This window comes from Poromitra crassiceps (genome assembly GCF_964638095.1).
Source record: "Poromitra crassiceps genome assembly, chromosome: 29".
Lineage (NCBI taxonomy): Eukaryota > Metazoa > Chordata > Actinopteri > Beryciformes > Melamphaidae > Poromitra > Poromitra crassiceps.
This window is the reverse complement of record NC_139641.1, coordinates 6,727,069-6,752,699: the sequence shown is the minus strand read 5'-3', so window position 1 is coordinate 6,752,699 and position 25,631 is coordinate 6,727,069. Positions and strand designations below refer to the sequence as shown.

Below are 25,631 nucleotides of genomic sequence, written 5' to 3'. Positions count from 1 at the left end.
TCGATTGTTTGGTCGACGTGCTCTTGGTCGACGAGATTCACGTTGGTCGAGCAATCGCTGTTGTTAATAATTTCATAGGATAAATTCAATTTCATAAAAATAAAAGCGATCCGGAACGAAGTAGCGTGCCGCGGAAGCAAGTTGCAACACAGACCTTTTCTAGAAGCACACAGGGAGTGATCTAGGCTAGAGAGAGACAGGCAACCACAGTTAGCAGAAAGGAGAGGAACCAGCAGAGCGATGGAATTAACAATTAAATGTCTCAGCTATCAGCGCAAACAATGGACACGTTTCAGCCTTCAGCACGCAGCCACCATGGGCTGTTAACAAGCTGTTAACGAGCTGTTAACAAGCTGTTAACGAGCTAACAGCTCGTTAACGAGCTGTTAACAAGCTGTTAACGAGCTGTTAACGAGCGCAGTACTTATGAGATGAGACTGAGGGGCCCTTTACACGAGGACAGTTTCTGGAAGAAACGACACAATAGCGTTTCCTTCACACCTTTTCCTTCACACCTCCTCCCTGTTTACATGAGCGCTGTTGAATTTTTAAAACGCCGTAATGTACATGCCAGGTCGCTAGGTGGCAGTGTGATCACCTTATTCTTTGCCCATACAAGGACGCTTCTGCATGACGTCATTTCGTAATCGTCTTTCCGCTTTTAAACACGGAAGTAGAGTACGCCTACCGCAGTCATTTAGACTTGCCAAAAAGCTGTTTTCAAGCTAAATAAAAACCCCAAACTGTTTTAAAGTTTTAATATTTGTCGGGTGAGAATGTAACATATATGTGACCAGTTTATCAGAATAACGCCTATTGGAAATCTTTAACGAGCAGCGAGGACCGGGGACTGTGCTGACACCGGTCGGACTAGCTATCTGTCAAACCCTACTGTAGGCTACTGGCAGTGAGAAAACACTGTCAACGTGCTTTTGTAACTAATGTTAAATGCCGACCGGGTACAGCCATCGGCTCCTCGCAGCAGTAACGTTATGAACATGTAACTGAAGTTGCCCGCAGTGTAGCTTAATTCTGAATGTTGAATGTAATCGCGTGTGTCGCATGTGCAGGCACGTCAGCGTTCCTGAAATGAGCCGTCTCAAAGCGATTACATGGAGCGCTCAGCGGTAAGCGTCACCAAGAATTCCACTCTGGAGGGTGGTTTCAAAATGTGTCGTTTCCTAAGCCCAAATTCGCCGTCGCCGTCTAAAAGGGAGGCACTAACGATACAATAATTCCCCGTCACCATAGGAAACCGCCCTCGTGTAAAGTGGCCCTGAGTCATCAGTGAGACTGGACATCCAGCCGCTTTCACTCACAGTTCACAGTTGATAAATACACTCCAACTCCGCTAATGTTAGACAGGCTGTTATAAGATGTTACTGGAATGAATCGCAAAAGCTATCTACCTGTTCTTTCTACCAACTAATTAACCATGGTGTGCTAACGTTACATAACCATCACACAGGCTTTCTCTGAACTGAGCAGGTGGCCAGGTGTTGCATGTCACGCTGATCAGTCTGTCCATTCCGGTAACGTTACAACTAGGGATGTCAATTTTCGGTTCATTTCACTTTCGATTAACCGACGCTAATAATCGATTAACCTATCGGTTAATCGGTTAAGCATAAAAAGTTTTTATGCTGCAAAAGACAGTAGGCCTAATGTGAAAAAATCAAAAGAAATAACAGATTGTTGTTGTTGTAATGTTTACATAAACAGGAAATAAAGCTCTCAAAAATATATTTCCTTGTCATCCATATAAGAGCCAGAATGATTTTGGAATGATTACCTGATCAAAATGTGGCAATAAACTTATAAATTTCAGCAAAGCCAACAAAAAATAAAGGCATAATTCTAACACAAAAAGCATTAACATTTCAGCATCTAAATAGACACGCCTTGTTTGGGCATGAGCTCATTGAGTAAATAGACAATTTTTTTTTTTTTTTTTTTTATATTAACTGATAGACCGACAGCAATAACCGAACAACGACGTTAGCGACGGTTAATCGATTAACGGTTAACCGTTGACATCCCTAGTTACAACGCTGCAAATAGCTTTTATTTACAATAATTTTTTTGTTTCGTTTTTTTGTTTTTTAGACCCCGTTTCGACCAATCGATTGGTCGGAGCTGTGGTCGATTTCTGGTCGACCAGGATCATCTTTGGTCGAGGGCAGCCCTACACGCAAGATAGACGTTGCAGAGTTTGCACGTAACAGCCTTTTTTAGTCTGAGTTAACGTGAAGTGCTCCCATACTTTTGAGGATTTGGGGCGAGCGGCTTTCTCCTCCTCAGCCATGTTTCATCTCGTTGTTGCTCTTGCTTGCCCCACACAGAGGAGAAAGCGAGTGACGTAGCATGCTCCGCGACAGCGGGGAGTGACGTAGCCAGCTCTGGGTCGCAGTAACTAAGCTTGCGGTCAGCTGTTCTGCAAACCAAGCGGCTCTGCGGCCCAACTAATCGCTAATGAAATTCGTTGCTAACGAATTTAATAATCAATTTGTATCGATTTTCTCGATTAGTTGTTGCAGCCCTACCAAGTATATCAAATTATAGGTTTCAAAATCATCTTGAATGGATTGAAGCAACTTGATACATTCTGATGCATTTTTTTGAATTTGCAGGGTAGAGGGACTTCAGCCTGATTGGTTCACAGGGTAGAGGGACTTCAGCCTGATTGGTTCACGGAGCAGGGAGCTTATTGTGTAATACGTCTGGAGCATAACCACACCCACTTCAAACCCAACATCAGGAGCAGCACAAAAACTTAAATGGCAATATTTAGGATTTGCATTGAAACTAATTTCTAATTTAGATGCTTACTATTATGCACATAAGACGACCCTAAAAAACATAGTTAGAAGGTTATTGTGGATTTGGGTTTTCAGGGGCTTTAATGGAGAAATGAAGAAGATATTCAGGGTGTTGGTTTCGTAGTGGATTTTAGACGACTTCTTTTTTCGACTGTTTTGTTTACTGAACTTTTCAGGGCATACATGAACTAGGAATACATTTGTAGGCTTCACTGCCCATTGCAGGACAGTTAAATATAAATTACATGGTGAAAATACCTCTATACATGGGGAGACCCAGTACAAACATCATAATAATAGCGACAATAGAAATTGAATAAAAGAGACTGACGAAAAAGGAAGTAAATAAAACGTAAGAGATGGTGATAGTGATACTGAAAATCAACGAATTTAAAAATATATGTAAAAAAAAATAACAATAAAGGATAAGGGAGAATATTAACAATACTGTACTGTACTTCCACTAAAAGGAACGGTATAATTGTTAAATCCATACCCTGAGTTGACACTAGGGCTGTGAATCTTCACTGGCCTCACGATTCGATTTGATTACGATTCAGAGGGCTACGATTCGATTCGATCACGATTATCGATGCATCTCAATGCATCTTAAATCGACGCATCACTTTTTTTCCCCAATACATGATTTATTTTTTCTCACTTTCTTTTTTCTCAGTGTGTGGCTACTTTTAAAATAAAAGTGCATTTAGAATTGCATTGTATTATGATCCATAATTAAAATAAACAACTGCATGTACTTCCATTATATTTTTTTTGATTATTAAAAATCAAATATATAATTTGTGAATCGATGCAGAATCGTGCAGGTCCGCATCGCGATGCATCTTATAATCGATTATTTTTGACACCCCTAGTTGACACTAAAACACAACAACAAAAGGAAGGAGGACTAGTGGATTCTGCTAAGGTCTGTATGTCAGTGACCCACTGGAGCCTCTGTCCACCAGGTGGCGCATCAGATTTCGGATGCGGTGTCGCGGGGAGCGAGGGTGCTGCGGGGCGGGAAGCGTCTGGACGGCTCCTTCATGCAGCCCACCCTGCTGGCCAGCGTCACCACTGACATGCTGTGTACCAAGGAGGAGACGTTCGGTCCTCTGCTGCCTGTCATCAGGTCTGTAGCCCACTGCCAGGTCTGTCATCAGGTCTGTAGCTCCACTGCCAGGTCTGTCATCAGGTCTGTAGCCCACTGCCAGGTCTGTCATCAGGTCTGTAGCTCCACTGCCAGGTCTGTCATCAGGTCTGTAGCCCACTGCCAGGTCTGTCATCAGGTCTGTAGCTCCACTGCCAGGTCTGTCATCAGGTCTGTAGCCCACTGCCAGGTCTGTCATCAGGTCTGTAGCTCCACTGCCAGGTCTGTCATCAGGTCTGTAGCTCCACTGCCAGGTCTGTCATCAGGTCTGTAGCTCCACTGCCAGGTCTGTCATCAGGTCTGTAGCCCGTTCCCCGATTGAAGTTTTCCGTCGCTACGACGGATTTCCCTCAATTAAAGCCAGATAAAGAAGAAAGAAATATATTTAAAAAAAACAATGAATACCAACCGTTTTCTGAGAACCAATCAGAATGTGTTTGTGATTGACAGGTTTAACACGGAGGAGGAGGCTCTAGCCATCGCTAACGCGTCTCACGTGGGCTTGGCAGGTGAGTCCCTTTAGTGACCTTTAGTACCTTTAGTGGGCATTTCTCTTTTCATAAATCCCTTCCAAGAGCAGGTGCAGCAACAGAATGCCTGAAATGTTTTCAGATAACTTAATATTTAATATCAGATATCTTAATAATCTACCTTTTGTTACTTTGTTACTGCCCCACCCCCAACGTGGAAGAAGTGCAGAAGTGTGACGCCCCCTGCTGTTTCGTCTCGGCTCTCACAGACAGTGTTCCGGACACGACGCATTAAAATGAAACGGTTCTTTAACATTTTAATGTTGACATGTAATTGTTTGTTATCCGCCGCAACAGCATCGGCTGGTGTTGTTTTCACCTGGTGAGCCTGTGTGTGTGTGTTTATATGTCTGCCTGTTAGCGTGTTAGCGTGATAGCGTCATAACTTTGCACGATGCAGTCAGGAAACTACAGGTGTGTAGTTGACATAAAAACAAAGGTCGAGTTTGAAATTGGTGTGATCTGAGCAAGGGGGCTGCCCCCACCCACTTTATGCCTAGGGATGGGACCGATCCAATATCGGTATCGGGTGCCGATACTGACGTAATTCATGGATCGGATTTTGCCGATCCACGTGCCGTGTGCTGCCGAGCCAGTTGTTTACATGGCTCGTGCTGAATGAGCCCAAGTAACATGAGGCACGCCTCCGTTCCAGTCTCCAGAAATTCCATTCCACAGTTTGCAGATCGCTAGCCTGTAGCTAGCAGCAGCCAGGCCGGCCGCAGCACTGTGGCTGGCTGTACACAGAGCTCAGCTGAGCCGACTCGGCTAACGTAATATGCCCGTGGCGTGGAGATATGAAATAGTAGATACTAGGGATGTTCATCAATTATCGAAAATCGATAATCGATCGTTAAGGATTGGAATCGATCCTGTGGCATTTGGATCGATTTTTTAATTATTAATTTTTTTTTTTTTTTTTTTTTTTTTTTTTTTTTTTTGGACTAGGTTTGGGTGGAATTCGTTCCTCCTCGCCCCACTCCATTGCACAGCCGACTAACGTGAGGTGGAGCTTCATATAGTCTCTAGTTTTCTGGCTGGGCACGGGCCTTTGTGCCAACAAAACTGTTTTAAACATGAGAAATTCACACCGGCATGCGCCGGGGACAGCAGTGTTGGAGAGGAGACACATTGAAATAAAGAGTTCATTGAGGAGAACACGTTGTCTTTCGTATTTTCTGCCATAGGCATTCATTTTGTTAAAAAAAAAATTGAAAAAAAAAAAAAAAAATTGAAAAAATTGAAAATTTTCTAAGTATTAATAAAATCGATAATCGATAATTGATCGTTAATTCTCACCGATTATCGATTTTGGAAAATTTTCAAAATGAACATCCCTAGTAGATACACGGACAACTTCTCACTAATCTCATTTAGCCTTCGTGTTGACTGCTGGATGTTTACTCTGCATCTTGGAGTCACTCCTCGAGTGTCTCCTTTCGGCTTGTGTTGTCTGTCTCTTTGGGTGCTGGCTTTTCAGACAACGCAACGGAGCGTCCGCCCCTCAGAACGACAGCTTTGCAAACATTATACGTTGCTGTCTCACACACCTACACACTAGGGATGCACCGATATGAAAATTTTGGCCGATGCCGATAACCGATATCAACATTGCTGTTATGGCCGATAACCGATATTTACCGATGCCGATATGATCCGTATAAAAACACATTTCTATGATAATAAAATGTTGTACATACTGAAAAACACATGTAAACACTGAATTTGAAAAAGTAATGCATTTCTTTATTTCAAAAACATTTGTAAAAGCCCATAAACCATGGATTTACTGCATTATTTAATCTCAATGTGAAGAATTTGGCTGATACCGATAAGCGATATTAACATTGCAACATTGGACCGATGCCGATATGTTAAAAAATGACTAACATCTGCCGATACCCATATGATTGCCGATATATCGTGCATCCCTACTACACACACACACACACACACACACACACACACATGCTGATCATGTCACCATGCATAGGCACAACGGTCCCAAACAACCGGTGGGGGGGGGGTGTTTGCGCTGGTGGGGGTTGGAGGAAATGAAGTGGATTGCCCAATTTACATACATTATTACATTACATTACATTGGGGTAATAATAACATTATAATTTCAGCTGTCAAAAAATCTCTTGGAATTTATATTTTCCATCCCGGGAGACTGGAACTGGAAATCTGGGAGGGTCGGCAGCCCTATTTGGTCCACTTGCTTTTTTCGCTGGTGTGAAAGCGAACCGAACCGGCTGGAAAACAGAACGACGTATCATTTTTGCGTCTGGTCGGAAACGAGGAACCGGACTAGGCAGGTGTGAAAATGCCCTAAATCGCCCTAAGTTGTGCTGGAGAGGCAGAATCTGCACCAGGGCGGCTGCTATTGTTTATTTTTATTTTTTAAGTATGCGCACATCCACAGAGAATCACATGGAGCGCCTTAATGAGCCCTAATGACTGGCAGCTGGTGGGGGCGGAGTTTCTGCAGGCAGCAACAGGAGCATAGTTCTCCGTGAGGTAAACAGAGAGAGAAGGTAAACACTGGCCATGTGCTTACAGTTATATTACCCAGATTAAATATGATACAAAGTGGGTTGATTACCGGTAAAGCCATGCTTTAACATTAAAGAGATGGAAGATGTAGTTGGGGAAAAGCAAAAACTCAAATCACACTGGAGTCGTCTTATCTCAGTCTTTAGTCTTAAACCTCTCTGATATAACTGTCTTAAAACCCGTGTGTGTGTGTGTGTGTGCGTGTGTGTGTGTGTGTGTCTGTGTGTGTGCTCCAGGCTACTTCTTCTCGCAGGACGTGAGTCAGATCTGGCGCGTGGCCGAGGCTCTGGAGGTGGGCATCGTGGGCGTGAACGAGGGCCTGCTGTCCACGCCGGAGGCCACGTTCGGCGGGGTCAAACAGTCGGGCCTGGGCCGCGAGGGCTCCAAGTACGGCATCGACGAGTACCTGGACGTCAAGTACATGTGCTTCGGAGGCCTGAAGCCCTGAACCAGATGGACACTAGGACCGCACGCCCGGAAAACACACTCTCTGGGCACGGTTTATAACGGAGACCTTTAATATAGATAGACAACCCCAACTTCCAGTCACTTCCTGTGTCTGTGAGGTTTTGCCACTGCCACGCCCGCTTAGGAGACTGGTCAGCCAATGAGGTTTCATACTATTGACAGCCAGCCAATCACAAGCTGATAACCACGCATTTAGGAAGAGTACCATTTCTTACAATTGGCGGAGCCTGGTGTGAGGTAGTCTCGCTAGCCAGCCTCTCTTCCTTTCCGTCAGAGAGTCTGGCGTCGCGGGTTTCCATTGTGGGATTGCGAAAAAAATGCTCTGTTTGGGTTAACCAATCATCCTCGTCTTGGTCGGTGCTTAGCGTTAGTGCCCTTGGAAAATAGTTTCGGGGTGGAACTTGTGCCGAGCAGGCCTTCTTTATTGCACAATCCAAATTTTCTTCAAAACTTGCCATTTTCAGCGTGTAGCAACGAGTTAGCCTGTAGGTTTCTGCCGTTAGCTTTCTACGCTAGCTAGTTAGCGTTCGGCGGGAGCATTACAGCGACACACATGGGAGCGGAAGCCGCTCTGACATATGGTCGGAGCCAATGAACAGAGCGTGACAGAGCTTGCAAGCGGGGGAGCGGATATCCTGCTGCCACCGAAACAGCCGCTCGAATGGGAGAGCAGCTTTAGAGCAGGGGCAGGCTTATCCCTGTTGCCTGTTTCCACAGCGCCAGACTCTGACGGAAAGGAAGAGAGGCTGGCTAGCGAGACTAGGTGTGAGGTGTCTCTATCTAATATTAAAGGTCTCGGTTTGTACTCCAACTCCCAACTCCAACAGGAGAGAAGGGAGGAAGGTCTATTTCTTATTTGAAACTGTGATTACACCTTGATTTGAAATATTTTTGTAACATCCCATATGGAAATGTACTGACATACTTAAAAGAAGTAACACATATAAGAGTGTCAATGTTCAAACATGTCTTAAACAAACCCTAAACATATGTAATTGTTTAATTATATAGATGAAATTTGGGTCAAGAATTTAGTCAAGGTGAAAACACGGTCATTGCCATGTTGGGTAAAATTATTTTAGATTTTTCAACCATTATTCTGAACCCCAAATGTAACCTTCAATGTGGTTCGGTGCAGCACAATAAGCAGAGCAAGGCACTGCCAGGGTTTGGGGTTGAATTCCCATTGCGAACAGCCATGTTGAAAATGTGTGCACATGATAGTGGAGCGCATTGCTTTAAATGTTCCCTAGATGACGTTTTGACAGTTTGTTCACATGGCACGAGGCAGTGTGATACATGTTGGAAAGACATTTAATTTCTCTGAGCTGTTGGTCTGAATATTGTGAGAGCAGACAACCCAGATTTATCTCACCTTAAAGAAAAAAAAAAACTTTTAAAGAGCATGGTGCAGGTTAAAAAAAAATCTGAATTGACATTTTGGGCTCATGATTACAGTGAAAACACTCCAAAAAGACAAAGATCCCCCCCCCCCCCCCCCCCACAGGCCCCCAGGGTATAAATATGGAGGAAAGGGTGGCATTTTATAATTGGGCGTGTGACATAACAGGAGTGACATCACAAGAGGAGAATGTTCTGCTGGGGCTGACACAGGGATGCAAAGTCATGGAGAGTGAAAAAAGGTGACAGATACCCATGTTTTGGGCTGAAAAATGTGACTGTCTCCTAAAGGTGACTATTTTGCATCCCTGTGACATCACAAAAGGTAGTTCCATGAAATGGACCAGTGCCCCCTGCTGGTTACAAAAACTAGTCTAAACGCAGCTATGTGTGATTGAAAAAAAGTTTTTTTTTCCCCCCAAATCCCATTGCTATATACCCCTTCCACATATTAATGCAATGTGGTCTCCGACCTGCACCATGCCCTTTAATGCAATAATTAAAATCCAAACTAAATCATTTAGTTTATTTTCTGAACCAAGACCAACTTTCTATGAAAAACAACAAAGCAAAATTCACCAGTGGTGAATACATTGTAGCATAAAATAAAGATGACACCTTGGGATTTAGTGGAGACGAAAGCACTGAGCTCGGCTAAAACAAACAAAACCAGATCCATTTGAGCTGTATCCCCCCCCCCCCCACTAACTACCTGACATCCTGTCAAAGCAATCAAAATGTTAGCCTTGTACCAAGACGCTGATTACATTACACTGCATTACATTGCATCAGCGTCTTGGACACTTGTCCCCTTTTCCGGTCGGCGGTTTTGGTTTTCCCTGATTTACGTGTCCATAAACGTTCAAATCCAACATGTAATGTACTCACCCTCAAAGCCACAGATGTTAGGAAGCTCTACGGAAGCGTCGCCGGGTCTTTGTATATTCCTTATTGTTCAATAAACGTGCATTTTATCCCAGATGTCCGACTTTTTCTCCTCACTTCTTTGTCCCGCAATGAATGAGTGCACCGGCTGTCTACTGCGCCACAGCGCCTCTATAGCGGTTGGGAGTGTATTGCACATTGGTTATATACACCTCCCAACCGCTATAGAGGCGCAGTAGAAGCCGGTGCACTCATTCATTGCGGGACAAAGAAGAAGTGAGGAGAAAAAGTCGGACATCTGGGATAAAATGCACGTTTATTGAACAATAAGGAATATACAAAGACCCGGCGACGCTTCCGTAGAGCTTCCTAACATCTGTGGCTTTGAGGGTGAGTACATTACATGTTGGATTTGAACGTCTATGGACACGTAAATCAGGGAAAACCAAAACCGCCGACCGGAAAAGGGGACAAGTGTCCAAGACGCTGATGCAATGTAATGCAGTGTAATGTAATCAGCGTCTTGGTACAAGGCTATCAAAATGTGAACTTTTTATTAAAATATTTTTGTAACATCTCATACAGAAATACAGTATACTGACCTTCCAGAACGCACATATGTTTATAGTTCCAAAAACAAATTAGAGAAAATAAATACGAGTTTAAGTATAATAATACTGTATTCAAAGTATACATTATTACTGTACCAGTTTTGCCAAGATTTGTAGCAGTACACGATTAGTAAAACAAGTCAATCTATTTCTTAATGCATGCAAAACACGTTGAATTCATGGCAAAAATGCAACGTTAATACCGTTTTCAGAGTTCCCACGGTCATGGAAAACCTGGAAAAGTCATTTTCAAGATCTTGTTTTTCAGGCCCAGAAAAGTCAGGGAATTCCTGAATTAAAATCCTTGAAAGTTTTGGGGAAAACATGGAATTTGATCGTGGACACACGTCTTTATATTGGATTTTCGTGTTTCCTGTGTTTTATATTAATATATTTATGGAAAATTGAAATTCATGTTTTATTTCAATAGCTTCCATGTACTGTGATGCAGTGACTGTAAAGCACTAAAATCCAATAAAGAGGTGTGTCCTATTTGTCCAGTGTAGTCATAAATTCTGATATTGATTCAGAAAAGTAATGGAAAAGTTTTGGAATTTTATCCATGAAAACATGCGAGAACCCTGAGTTTTTTGGAATAGGCTTGAACACACATACATGCAAAAAAAAATATATATATTTTACATAAATGTCAGTATATTCTGTTTCTTTATGGGGATGATAATGACCATGAGACATATTGAGTGTTGTTGTAATATAACTATAATGTACTTTTAGAAAGGCTAAGCTGCTGTGTAGATTCATGTTGCTGTAGATCAGCTGCTCTAGTTTCAGACTGGCAAGATAATTGCCTGGTAAAAACAACGCAGTCCCTGGTTGGCCGGGTCCCGTCATCAACTAGGACGTAGTCCCTGATTGGCTCGGTTACATTGTAATTTCAGGAAATGTGAGCAGCTGGAAGTCCAGACCGATCAGGATGGTTTTAACCAGGCTAGGAAGATAAACCACCTCTGAGCCTCTCATGTTAAATGTCTGTTGTGTGAAACCAGAAAATGTTATTTGCCAACGTTGTCCCTTAAGTGCCAAGTGAATGTTTTTCTTGTTCATAGTTAAATGTCCCTACAGTCAGTTTTAACCACTTTGTGTGATTTCAAAGAGGCACTTTGTAACCTGGCCGGGCCTTCTACTGGTGACCAGTAGGAATTACAACAACATGTCCTATCGCAGATTAGTGTTTCATATGCTGTGTAATTATTCTTAATTGTTATATAGTCATTGTTAATGTAAAAAAGATCTTGAAGCACATGTATTTCTAACCCCTGTAAATATTAATGGAAAACTACAGATAATTAAATGAGCAATTGTGATATTACATGTTGTTTCATGTTGTGTACCAAGTAGGGATGTCAATTTTCGGTTAATTTCACTTTCGATTAACCGACGCTAATAATCGATTAACCTATCGGTTAATTCATAATTTTTTAATATAAATTTTTTTTTTTTTTTTTTTTTTTTTTTGTCTATTTACTCAATGAGCTCATGCCCAAACAAGGCGTGTCTATTTAGATGCTGAAATGTTAATGCTTTTTGTGTTAGAATTTCTAACACAAAAAGCATTAACAAGCATTAACAAAAAGCATCAACATTTCAACACAAATTCTTTTTGTGTTAGAATTTCTAACACAAAAAGCATTAACATTTCAGCATCTAAATAGACACGCCTTGTTTGGGCATGAGCTCATTGAGTAAATAGACCAAATTTTTTTTTTTTTTTTTTTTTTTTTTTAATATTAACTGATAGACCGACAGCAATAACCGAACAACGACGTTAGCGACGGTTAATCGATTAACGGTTAACCGTTGACATCCCTAGTACCAAGTGATGATTGGATTTTTTTTAAATGTCCATATTCTCCTTGTATATTATTTAGTGTCTTGAAGTGCATTCAAAGCTGTGTGGTGTCATGAACCAAAAACGCTCTCAATCCATTTCTCCATCTTCACTTTCTGTTTTTGTCGCCGTGTCTTTAAGGCTAATTACTATTAACGACCCTTCTGTTCTGATTGGCTAAGCGTGTTTCACACCGCAGCCCGGTGGCTACAGGTAGGGAAAACAACAGTAACACTGACAACCGCTCAACCGATTTGAAAATAACACTGTTAGTCTGTTTATTTTTATTTTTTATATATATTTAATTTTTAATTTTAACAATGTTCAAACAAAACAAATGAACAAGCTCAGACAGGAAAGGAAAACAAAGAAAAGCATCCTAACTATAATGCCAGCAGTGGCCGTCTCTCTCGGGGTCGAGAACTCTGGGTTAAACCTGCTGTTTGTCCCGGTGAACTTGGGGTTAAACCTGCTGTTTGTCCCGGAGAACTTGGGGTTAAACCTGCTGTTTGTCCTGGTGAACTCGGGGTTAAACCTGCTGCTTATCCCGGAGAACTCGGGGTTAAACCTGCTGTTTGTCCTGGTGAACTCGGGGTTAAACCTGCGGTTTGTCCCGGTGAACTCAGGGTTAAACCTGCTGTTTGTCCCGGTGAACTCTGGGTTAAACCTGCTATTTGTGCGGGTGAACTCGGGGTTAAACCTGCTGTTTGTCCTGGTGAACTCGGGGTTAAACCTGCTGTTTGTCCCGGTGAACTCGGGGTTAAACCTGCTGTTTGTCCTGGTGAACTCTGGGTTAAACCTGCGTTTGTCCCGGTGAACTTGGGGTTAAACCTGCTGTTTGTCCTGGTGAACTCAGCGTTAAACCTGCTGTTTGTCCCGGTGAACTCAGCGTTAAACCTGCTGTTTGTCCCGGTGAACTCGGGGTTAAACCTGCTGTTTGTCCTGGTGAACTCGGGGTTAAACCTGCTGTTTGTCCCGGTGAACTCGGGGTTAAACCTGCTGTTTGTCCTGGTGAACTCGGGGTTAAACCTGCGTTTGTCCTGGTGAACTCAGGGTTAAACCTGCTGTTTGTGCGGGTGAACTCGGGGTTAAACCTGCTGTCTGTGCGGGTGAACTCGGGGTTAAACCTGCTGTCTGTGCGGGTGAACTCGGGGTTAAACCTGCGTTTGTCCTGGTGAACTCAGGGTTAAACCTGCTGTTTGTGCGGGTGAACTCGGGGTTAAACCTGCTGTTTGTGCGGGTGAACTCAGGGTTAAACCTGCTGTTTGTCCCGGTGAACTTGGGGTTAAACCTGCTGTTTGTCCCGGTGAACTCGGGGTTAAACCTGCTGTTTGTCCCGGTGAACTCAGGGTTAAACCTGCTGTTTGTGCGGGTGAACTCGGGGTTAAACCTGCTGTTTGTGCGGGTGAACTCAGGGTTAAACCTGCTGTTTGTCCCGGTGAACTTGGGGTTAAACCTGCTGTTTGTCCCGGTGAACTCGGGGTTAAACCTGCTGTTTGTCCCGGTGAACTCAGGGTTAAACCTGCTGTTTGTGCGGGTGAACTCGGGGTTAAACCTGCTGTTTGTGCGGGTGAACTCAGGGTTAAACCTGCGTTTGTCCTGGTGAACTTGGGGTTAAACCTGCTGTTTGTCCTGGTGAACTCAGGGTTAAACCTGCTGTTTGTGCGGGTGAACTCAGGGTTAAACCTGCTGTTTGTGCGGGTGAACTCGGGGTTAAACCTGCTGTTTGTGCGGGTGAACTCAGGGTTAAACCTGCTGTTTGTGCAGGTGAACTCAGGGTTAAACCTGCTGTTTGTGCGGGTGAACTCGGGGTTAAACCTGCTGTTTGTGCAGGTGAACTCAGGGTTAAACCTGCTGTTTGTGCGGGTGAACTCAGGGTTAAACCTGCTGTTTGTCCCGGTGAACTCAGGGTTAAACCTGCTGTCTGTGCGGGTGAACTCAGGGTTAAACCTGCTGTTTGTGCGGGTGAACTCAGGGTTAAACCTGCTGTTTGTCCCGGTGAACTCAGTGTTAAACCTGCTGTCTGTGCAGGTGAACTCAGGGTTAAACCTGCTGTTTGTGCGGGTGAACTCAGGGTTAAACCTGCTGTTTGTCCCGGTGAACTCAGGGTTAAACCTGCTGTCTGTGCGGGTGAACTCAGGGTTAAACCTGCTGTTCGTCTGTTGAGCGGTCTGATGGACATTGTGCCTCCTCAGCGCTAATGAAAGGATCAAAGGTGAGACCCACAGCTTTAAATATTAACTGGCTTTCCAACAGGCTTGCCTGGACTTTAACACAAAGGAGTAGAAGCGCTGCTGGCTCTTTGTCATGATCAGTGTTGGGCAATTAGTACAGTAATTAGTTACAGCTACTTCTCAAAAAGTAATTGAATTACTTTACAAATTACTGCATAATAAAAGTAGTTACTAGGAAATGTAACTCTTGTGTTACTTTATTTTTTTTTGCTTCAATTAATGCCCATTGCACACATAATCTTGGTGTTGCTGTGGCACAGTGTGGGACAAGACAACTGCCAAATGTGATCTATTATTGTTGATGAAGTACTGCAAGTAGTGGAATAATAAATCAGATATGCAGTGTTGGGCAAGTTACTGAAAATGTTTAATTACATTTACCAATCATTTCAAAAACAATCCAAGCTATACTGTCGGGTTATTTTAATTTTGCACAAACCCTTAAGCAGGTCTATACAATTACAAATGACATTTGTTATTGAGATCGTATTCCACCTATTTACCGAGCCGGTAACACTTTACAATGAGGATACATTAATTAAGGGTAAGGCTCGCCTTGAATCCAGTTAAGTGATCGCCCTCATATTCCTGCTTCATACAGCTTTATAATCAACCCCTCCTTCCATAACATGTCGTACGCGTTTTCAATGTCAAGAAACATGGCGACTACTCCCTCTTTATTGATCATGGCTTTCTTTATGTCAGCTTCTAAGGAGATCACAGAGTCCATGGAGTAAACCAGCCCTCCTTCTCCAGTTTATACACTAACCTATCAGTGACCATTCTTTCCATTATGTTACATAACACTGCTGTCCAGGGACGTGCAGAGAACATTATGAACATCATGAAAGGGCACTACAGCCACCGTCCGGAGGGCGGCGACGGAAATTTGAGGCAATTTGAAGGCCAATTTAGGGGTATAACTCATTTTAAATATTCCGATTTTAACCAGATTTAGAGGAATCTCTCATTTTAGGATGAGACTTTGACAAACATACATACCTGATTCACGTTGACTGACTGATATATCTGTCAGACTGTGCTGCTGTTTTTGGGTTGGTACCTTCAGGGGCGGTTTAGAAAAACACTGCTCCATGCAGAGGCCTATTACAAATGGTGCATTCAAGGCCAAGAGAGCTCGGAAAAGGCATTTCTCTTTGAATGCTGCCTTCAGTGATGGCATGGAAAGGGCAATTTCCATACAAAGCATCATTAGAAATATGCATTTCTAATGATGCTTTGTATGGAAATTGCCCTCATGGTCAGGAAAGAGCACTTTTTAGTTTATTTTTTCATGTGTCTGAGCTGTTTGTTTTGTTCATGTGTAGTTGGAATGAAAATGAAAAATGCATTATAATAATAAAAAAAAAAAAAAGGCACTTTTTACAGACTGAAAAAAAGGCAGGGGCTCAAGCCCCCTTTCATGTCTATGTGTGCACATGCCTGCCGCTGTCAGTGCAATAGGCCTGTATGACCCTGGCTGTGCTGCGTCCTTCCCTGGTTTTAAAATGGGGACCACCACTGCTCGCTTCCAGGATGTGGGAATAGTTCCTTCTTTCCATACATTATTTAAGAGAGCCAGTATTTCCTCTAGTACTGGATCACCCAACTTCTTAAATACCTCATCACTTATGCCATCCTTTCCAGGAGCTGTATTCCTCCCTTTACTTATAGCTCTGCGCAGTTCTTCTCCACAAATCTTTTATCAGAGCTGGAAGAACGAAGGAGTGGCCTCCTGGGGTCTGAGCGGACGTGACGTAGTCACAGGGTGAGGAATGTGGGTGGCCGCCTCAGCCCCAGGGGTACCACGCCACCTGTTGGTGGGTGGTTTGGTTTTATATAAAGATCATTTTTGGAGCAAAAATAATATTCTTCCAGTGGCTGCGTGCGCAGCGAAGATGGCACTAGAGTGAGGGCTTGAGTTCGAAACGAAGTAAAACTACCGCTCCAGTCGTACAGCAGGGTAGTCCTTGATGCTACTGCAGTGAATGTGTGAATTGCTCTTCTAGATGCTCAGTGGTAGCTCGCCATCCCAGTCGACTGGGAGACCTGTAGTCTCGCTGTATTCCCCTGGATCCTGGGATTCATCCTGGAAGTCCCGATTTACAAAAATCTGACCTATGACAAGGTCACACCATTTCTCTCAATTACTATTCTGTAATCAAATCAATTGGTACAGGCTACAATATTTATAAAATTTGTGTAATATCCCAGTAAACCCATAGTAATTCAATCTACAGGCTACAGTGACAATAAAAGGAATGTATTATTGCAGTAAACCGACATATAAGTTCAATTTGAATCTCATTTTAGTTGTACAACAATGTGTGGATCTATACTCTCAGGTATCAAAAGTGCAGTTACATTAATTAATAATTTTATAAAACAAAATATAAATTTTGTAAATGTAGATGTAATTCAAGTATCAGGAACTGTAGATACACATTAACTGTATAAACAAAATCTAAGCATTAGATAATGTGCTTAGTCACAGAACCATAGTTACATAACTATATAAACAAAACAGAGGCATTAGCTAGCAATGTGCTTAAAGGAACACTCTGCCCATTTTCAACCAGCTTTGTATCATTAGAACATCAGTAGTATATCAGAAAACTGTAAACTGTTTTGAAGTCTGTCATTTAATTTGACAGTTATTGAGTGTTAAAGTGTGGACCAGTGACATCACTGGTCCACACTAACTCAAATTAATAACTCATTAACTCAAATCAACTCTCAATAACTGTCAAACTAGATGAATGACTTCAAAACCGTCATCTAGTTTGACAGTTATTGAGAGTTGATTTGATTATTAAGTTAAAAGCTGAAAAAAAGGGTTTTGGGGGTTAGTTACACTTTAAGCTGCCTCACTTTATGTAACAAGTACTCTAAGACTCATACATACAGCTATGCAGTGCCCTCGAAATGTGCATCTGTTTCTTTATGTAGGCCAGGGATGATAGAGAGGAGACTTCCACCAGTAGCCTACAACTGTAACACCATCACTCCCAATTATAGCTACTAATTTGATGAAAATAACTGCTAATCAAAGTTTATTATACAAACATTTATATTTTGATGCCTCCGCCGGCGATAGCCAGGCCGGAGGCATTATGGATCCGGGTTGTCCGTCCGTTTGTTAACACGATATCTGAGGAATGCCTTGACGGAATTTCATCAAATTTGCCTCAAACATCGACTTAGACTCAAGGATGATCTGATTAGATTTTGGTGGTCAAAGGTCAAGGTCACTGTGACCTCTCGAACGCCATTTCCAAGCTTGTTAACGCAATTTCTCAGGAATGCCTTTACGGAATTTCATCAAATTTGCCTCAAACATCGACTGGGACTCAAGCCTGAACTGATTATATTTTGGTGGTCAAAGGTCAAAGGTCAAGGTCACTGTGACCTCTCAAACGCCATTTTCAAGCTTGTTAACGCGATATCTCAGGAATGCCTTGACAGAGTTTCATCAAATTTGCCTCAAACATCGACTTGGACTCAAGGATGAACTGATTACATTTTGGTGATCAAAGGTCAAGGTCACTGACCTCACGAATGCGATTCCCAAGAATGAACTAATGGCGGAGGCATAAATCCGCGGTGCGGTCGTTCTAGTTCATATTAAAATTGAGTAATTCTTCCATTCAGATGACACCAGAAACTTTGCTCTAGCTTTAAAACAGCCCGCTACAGCAATTGATTGGGTACCTCACCCAAATATGTCATATTAATCAGATTAGTAATGTTGCATGTGCAATGTGCATCCTGGATATACAGTAGTTTGTTACAATAGTGTTAGCTCAAATGCTAACGTTAAACAGTATGTGGATGGACAATGCTAACACCATTAGCACCATGTTCTGGGATGTACAGTAAAATAAAAACACTGATTTAACCAACTGATTTAGTCTAACCTAACCTAACCAAAAACGTCCGCCTTGTAAAAAAGAAAAAAGGGAAAAAAAGGAAATGTGCTATGTGCTGCGTATGTGCCATGTGTCATTCTCAGTTGCTGATCATCATCGCTGAAACAGTTGTTTTCGCCCCACCTCCTCCCCTGACCACCACCACCATCATCATGACTCCTGATTGAAGAATTCCCTATGGGGGATTTTCTATCCTATTCTTCACTGACGACGCCCTCTCATCATCTCAGGAGAGCATCATCATATCATGGAGTCATACGCCAAAATTAATTGGTTGTATCATTAAAACTTGTTAAACTTTCTACTAGTCTCTCATTATTGAATAGACTCTCTATTGGCTCTCAACCCGATACAAAAAAGCTCGGTTTCCTGCATTTACCATCTTATTAACTCTAGCATTGAAAACCCGGCAACCAGCTCCAAAGAGTCTTGGGAGCGAGAGTTGGGAACCACAGTAGTGGTTGACCAGTGGCAGCGTAGAGCTAATGCACTCCTCACCCATCTGTGCCAGGCATCGCCTCATACAGTGCAAGATTGTGCACCGAGTCAATTATCCTAATTTGAGGCTGTCCCGGATTTATCCCAATGTAACTGACTCATGTAATAGATGCAAGCCATCTCCAGTCGACCACACCCACATGGTCCGAAATGTTGCTCAACGCAGCCTATGACACTGCTTTGACCCCTGACCCTCTCTTGGCCCTATTCAGAGTCCCTCTGCAGCCTAACACCTCTAAAGTCATGCAGCATGTTCTTGCTCTCATCACTTTACTGGTCAGGCGACTAATTCTCCTTAAGCTGGGGCGGCTGTGGGGCTCAGGAGGTAGAGCGGGTCGTCCACCACTCAGAAGGTCGGTGGTTCGATCCCCGACTCCTCCAGTCCGCATGTTGAAGTGTCCCTGGGCAAGACACTGAACCCCAAATTGCTCCCGATGGCTGTGCCGGCACCCTGCGTGGCAGCTTGCCGCCCCCGGTGTGTGAATGGGTGAATGTAGGCACATTGTAAAGCGCTTTGGATAAAAGCGCTATATAAATGCAGTCCATTTACCATTTAAGTGGCAAAAATGCTCACCCTCCATCTCACAATAGATGGCTGAAAGAGGCGCTACTGTCCATCAAACTTGAGAAGCTTAGATTCTCCATCAAGGGCTCTCACAATTCTTTTGAAAAGACTTGGAGACCTCTCCTGAATCATATTGAGTCATTGACGTCCCTGCCTGGTCGTGACGACTGAGCTTAACTTATGTTATTTTTATGTTATTTTTATTTATTTCTTCTTACATGTTGGTGAATTTATTTATCAATCATTTATACATATTCATATTTTATTTATTTATGTCTACTTTGTATTATCACCATCACTGTATTGTTATCAACATGACCACATGACCTGGTAAACATATCTCTCCTTGGGAAGGGGTGGGGCTATGGGGGGGGGGGTGTAATTTTTTTTAAGGAAGACTTACAATATCACATTTTATCAACAGTACAGAAAACCACTATGCAACACAATCAATGACAGCTAAGATATTTTGATAGACTAGCACCATGTAGGAAGTAGTTTGAGAAGGAATAAGTAACATGTAGCATTAGTAGGTTTGAGAAGGATTTCCCCCCCCCCCACATATAAGTGAATTTTGATGGATTATGTCCAATTTCAGCCACTGCCTCTGTCATCACAATAGAGCTCAAAGAGAATACCCGCACACCAGATATAACCGGACTAGAAAAGCCACAGAGGAGGTCCAGAGGCTGAGATCAAGCAAAAAAAGACTTACTTTATTTTACATGGTGCAAGATAAAACAGTGCAACAAAAGAAAAGGTGGATTTAAAAAGGCAGCAAACGTTTCAGTCTGTGACTATCATCAGTGCTACTAAACATACAGGTCTGACAAGGACAGGTTAAATAGACAGGCAGGTACATCATGTTGCTCAGGTGCCATCAATCAATCAGCTTCTGATTGCATGTGGGCCAGACAAAGTCAGGTCACTGTCAATTAGCTGAAAATAAGGTTCTTCACCAAAAACAATAGATAATGGCTGTAAATCACAAGAATGTTCCACAAATGTGCAAAGGTTGCCACAATACACTCATCAATGGAGAAAAACAAAGGGAGGCAGCTATGGAAGGAGCCAGGAGGACATAGGGACACGCTGGTACATGTAGACACTGTCCAGAGGCCTAGAGGAAACAGGCTAGAGACAAAGTTTCATTCAGCCCTAGAGGTTGTTCAGTTTTTAGTTTAAAGATCCATTTGCTCTCACATTGGAGAAGTTTCATTTCTAGATCTGTGTGTCTACGATTGGGGTCGACCTTATCAATACCACAGAATCTCAGAGCAGTGGCTGAGCTTCCAGGACGTGTCGAGCTACAGGTGACTTGAGATCACCTCTGCGGATGGAGCTTCTGTGTTCACTGATTCTGGTTCGATCTGTCGATATGTTTTCCCCACGTACTGAAGCCCACAAGGGCAAATAAGTAGATAAATAACATTGACAGAATGGCAAGAAATACATTTGTGGATCTTGAATTCTTTCTTAGTTACATGGCTGACAAAAGAGTTGGCCTTCCTGTGGTTATGGCAGGAAGTGCAGTGAAGGCAAGGAAAGAAGCCAATAGACCCCTTATACAGCTTGTCAACATTGAGCTGCGCGCTCATCGTGTAGGAAGCCGTCAGTCCAGCATTGACAGACAGTGAGAACTGTGTGAAAGCCCCGCTGTCAGGACTGCTCTGTGCCCATCTGCAACACACAGTTATATTTTAGTTTTAAAATGCAGTTCTCGGCTTACTACCACAGCTTATCACCTAGTGATAAGCAATGTTATGCATCGAAATTAACGTTGTTTAATGGGATATGTCTTACAGACCCATACGCACTGGCGCTGTCAATTGGCCAAGCCTAGTCATACATATCGTGCATTCCTTTATAACTGGGGATAGCGTAGATAATTATTCTGTAACTTGCAAAGATATATTGTTATGTTGATAATGCACACAACTCAATAATGACATTATGTAACGTTACTTGGTCGTTAACTAACCGAGCGATGTGGCTGAGCAGCCTACAGTTTCAGGCAGCTTACCTGATTATGAAGAGCACTACAAAGTCGGGCATTTTTATTGATGTCCTCGTTCCAATCAGTTCAACTCAATAATGACATTATGTAACGTTACTTGGTTGTTAACTAACCGAGCGATGTGGCTGTTACTAGCAGCCTACTACAGTTTACCTGATATGAAATGAGCGAGCACTGCAAAGTCGGGCATTCTTAACGATTTCCTCTTTCGGCTTGCAACCAAAGACACCTACACCTACTGCATTAAAAGCAGTATGAGTTGACGGGATTCGGTAAAACTTTAGTCCTTGCTTTTAATGCTAACCGTAGGTGTCTTTGGTTGCAAGCCGAAAGAGGAAATCGTTAAAAATGCCCGACTTTGCAGTGCTCGCTCATTTCATATCAGGTAAACTGTAGTAGGCTGCTAGTAACAGCCACATCGCTCGGTTAGTTAACAACCAAGTAACGTTAAATAATGTCATTATTGAGTTGAACTGATTGGAACGAGGACATCATTAAAAATGCCCGACTTTGTAGTGCTCTTCATAATCAGGTAAGCTGCCTGTAGCTGTAGGCTGCTCAGCCACATCGCCTGGTTAGTTAATGACCAAGTAACGTTAAATAATGTCATTATTGAGTTGAACTGATTGGAACGAGGACATCATTAAAAATGCCCGACTTTGTAGTGCTCATTTCATAATCAGGTAAGCTGCCTGAAACTGTAGGCTGCTCAGCCACATCGCTCGGTTAGTTAACGACCAAGTAACGTTACATAATGTCATTATTGAGTTGTGTGCATTATCAACATAACAATATATCTTTGCAAGTTACAGAATAATTATCTACACTATCCCCAGTTATAAAGGAATGCACGATATGTATGACTAGGCTTGGCCAATTGACAGCGCCAGTGCGTATGGGTCTGTAAGACATATCCCATTAAACAACGTTAATTTCGATGCATAACATTGCTTATCACTAGGCGATAAGCTGTGGTAGTAAGCCGAGAACTGCATTTTAAAACTAAAATATAACTGTGTGTTGCAGATGGGCATAGAGCAGTCCTGACAGCGGGGCTTTTTCACTGTCTGTGAATGCTGGGCTGACGGCTTTCTGCCTACACGATGCGCGCGCAGCTTGCTTTGTTGTCATTGTGACGTAGGCGTATAATTGGTCTATAGGGCCGTCAATCCTCCTACTTTGTCCAGCATGAAAAGTGTCCGCATGTACCAGCAGGTCACGAACGTTGTGGGCTCTGGAATGCAGACAAAGAGGCAAATTAGAAAACAGGCTTTTACCCACGACATCAGCAGAGAGAATATGCCAGTGCTTAGATATGACCTCCTGGATTTGCTTACTCAAAGGGCTGTACGTGGTGCAGCAAAGCAAGTTACCAGGTCGATTTTTCTGATTGGGTGGCCCTGTAGGTGGAATATAGGCATGAGCTTTTGATAGAGCAGGTTTAAGCCAGCTACCAAGGGGCTAGCTGGCGCGCGCACACACACACACACACACACACACACACACACACACACACACACACTTGACCTCCATGCAAATGTGAGCCTCCTAGGGTGAAAACTGTGCCTGCTAAAGGGTGGTGAACTTTTTGAGGACTGACCAACCGATCAATCAAACAACCAACCAACTGACCGACAGAGTGACTTATAAAGCTGCTGGTCGCAGCTAAAAATACAATATATCATATCAGTATAATTAAAAACATCACTTCAAATTTTTTGTTAAACTTTTTGTTTGCCTTTCTGCCTTTTGTGTGTGTGCCTCTATCTCCTTTAAAAAAAAGGCAAAGCAAGTAAAACCATAAAAGTAACAATCAATTAATCATTTTTCTAATTACAAAACAATTAGGATCAGATCACCCAAAACCCAGAAAGGTGTGTATGAGCAAATTAGTTTTTACAGACACATAGTTTAACAATAGGGCAGCAACTGGAGAGAGCTGTTGCTAACACTTATATAATGCAAACATACAGTATAATCAGTTGCTGTTTAATTTAACTTTATAGGTAATGTGCAAACAACATAAGGGGGGGGGGGGCTTGATGGAAAGGGCAGAGGGAAATCTGCCTATGTTCATTTGTCATACATTGCCTGGCTATACTTTATACAAATGTTCATCAAATTAAGTAGATATTATGAGAATTATGAAGAAGAACAAAGGTCCAGAGTGCTCGGAAGTTCACAACTGGTATGGTAAAGGTGCTCTTTGGTGAGGATCACAAAGGTTCAAAAAAGAAAGGTCCAAGGCACTCTTCTGGCAGAAAGTAAAAAGCCTTTATTTACTGTAGATGGCTATTTCATGTTGGAAGACTTAAAAACATACAGCAGTTAGTGCATGTTAAAAGAGCTGGGACATACCCACGCGTAGCGGCACAAACAGCCTTCTTCAGGGTATGGCCACCAGCTCACAGGGTTTCCCCCTATTTAGCAAGAGATGATTGCAAACAGCTGAGCAGGAAGCCAGTGAACTCACAGGTAATGATGCAAAATGCAACCACTAGATGGCACTACAATGTGTATAGCAGAAACCAAACATAATGCAGACAAATATGGACACTTATGTTGGCGTAGCAACACCGAATACAGTATGTCCCTACATATACAGTATATATATTTATATATATGAAGAGTTAATTTGCAAAAACAGGTATCTCCATTTGGATTTTTTTTTATCTATATATAAAGGCATATATAAGGCATACATACATTCTCTTCAGCTTTTATGCACAGGATGTTTATATATATATATATTCTCTTCAGCTTTTATGCACAGGATGTTTATATATATATATATATATATAAATATATATATATATATATATATAAATATATATATATATATATATATATATATATATATATATATATATATATATATATATATATATATATATATATATATATATGTGTGCCCAGTCCCCGGGACCAGCTCCCACACCGGTACATTCTCTTCAGCTTTTATGCACAGGATGTTTATATATATATATATTCTCTTCAGCTTTTATGCACAGGATGTTTATATATATATATATATATATAAATATATATATATATATATATATAATATATATATATATATATATATATATATATATATATATATATATATATATATATATATATATATATATATATATATATATATATGTGTGCCCAGTCCCCGGGACCAGCTCCCACACCGGAGTGTGTGTGAGCTGGCTGGGACTCGGGCACACACACACACATATATATATATATATATATATATATATATATATATATATATATATATATATATATATATATATATATATATATATATATATATATATATATATATATAAACATCCTGTGCATAAAAGCTGAAGAGAATGTGGTCATGGGTAGTGGATAATCCAAACATCTCGTCCACAAGGTGCTGCATACACAGAAAAGGAGTGGAGAAAGACCTTAACATAATATAACACAAAATAGAACACAACAGACACTGTAACAGGCAGGGTTAGATATGGGACATGAAGAGGGAGGATGAGTGGTGAGGCCATACAGAGGTGAGGAGGGAAACTGAACACTGAGGTTATATTGTCTCCATCACTTAGAAGAAAAGGGCAGAAGAGAGCATTGGTGCCAGCAGGAGCAGGAGGCTGACGCCGACGCTGCCGACGCTGTTGCACATGTCACCCTCACAGCAGGTCACTTTTGCCTGCTGTCCGTGTGTTATTTCTGAACATACGGACTTGGAGGCGCAGCCCTTCATGGGGAACCCTAAAACCATCTGAACGCCAGCAATGGTATACACCATAGGCCTGTTCCCTGTTACTGAGATGCAGCGGTCCTCATCCCCCAAGCACTTTACAACACTCGTGCATTCCAGCAGGCTATACTCCTTGCAGCCATAGCACTTCTTACCGTTGGGAGAAGGCGTACGGGTCGCTGGAAGATAAAACTTAGATTGTTTATAGTGCTTCCATACATCAATTACATTATATGCCTTGTTGAGCAATTCAGCAGACATCCCCCCCCCCCACCCACACACACCCACACACACACACACACACACACACACATTACAATTACAATGACAATTACAAATATAGCCGCAAGCGGCAATGGCAGGGGTTCAAGCCTTGCGCAAATTGA

At 42.2% G+C, this 25,631-nt stretch overlaps 1 protein-coding gene across 1 annotated transcript in view; it reads left to right on the top strand.

The window, feature by feature from the left end:
* LOC310800020 (succinate-semialdehyde dehydrogenase, mitochondrial-like) overlaps nt 1-9,003 on the top strand; it is a gene marked incomplete at its 5' end in the record, with an annotated part of 31,492 nt that extends 22,489 nt beyond the window's left edge. Inside the window, 3 exons of the mRNA XM_083662617.1 lie at nt 3,788-3,951; nt 4,420-4,478; nt 7,292-9,003. Coding sequence (XP_083518743.1) covers nt 3,788-3,951; nt 4,420-4,478; nt 7,292-7,503 — 435 coding nt within the window. The 3' untranslated portion in view covers nt 7,504-9,003. The remainder of the gene's footprint in view (nt 1-3,787; nt 3,952-4,419; nt 4,479-7,291) is intronic.
* Nucleotides 9,004-25,631: the final 16,628 nt, after the last annotated feature.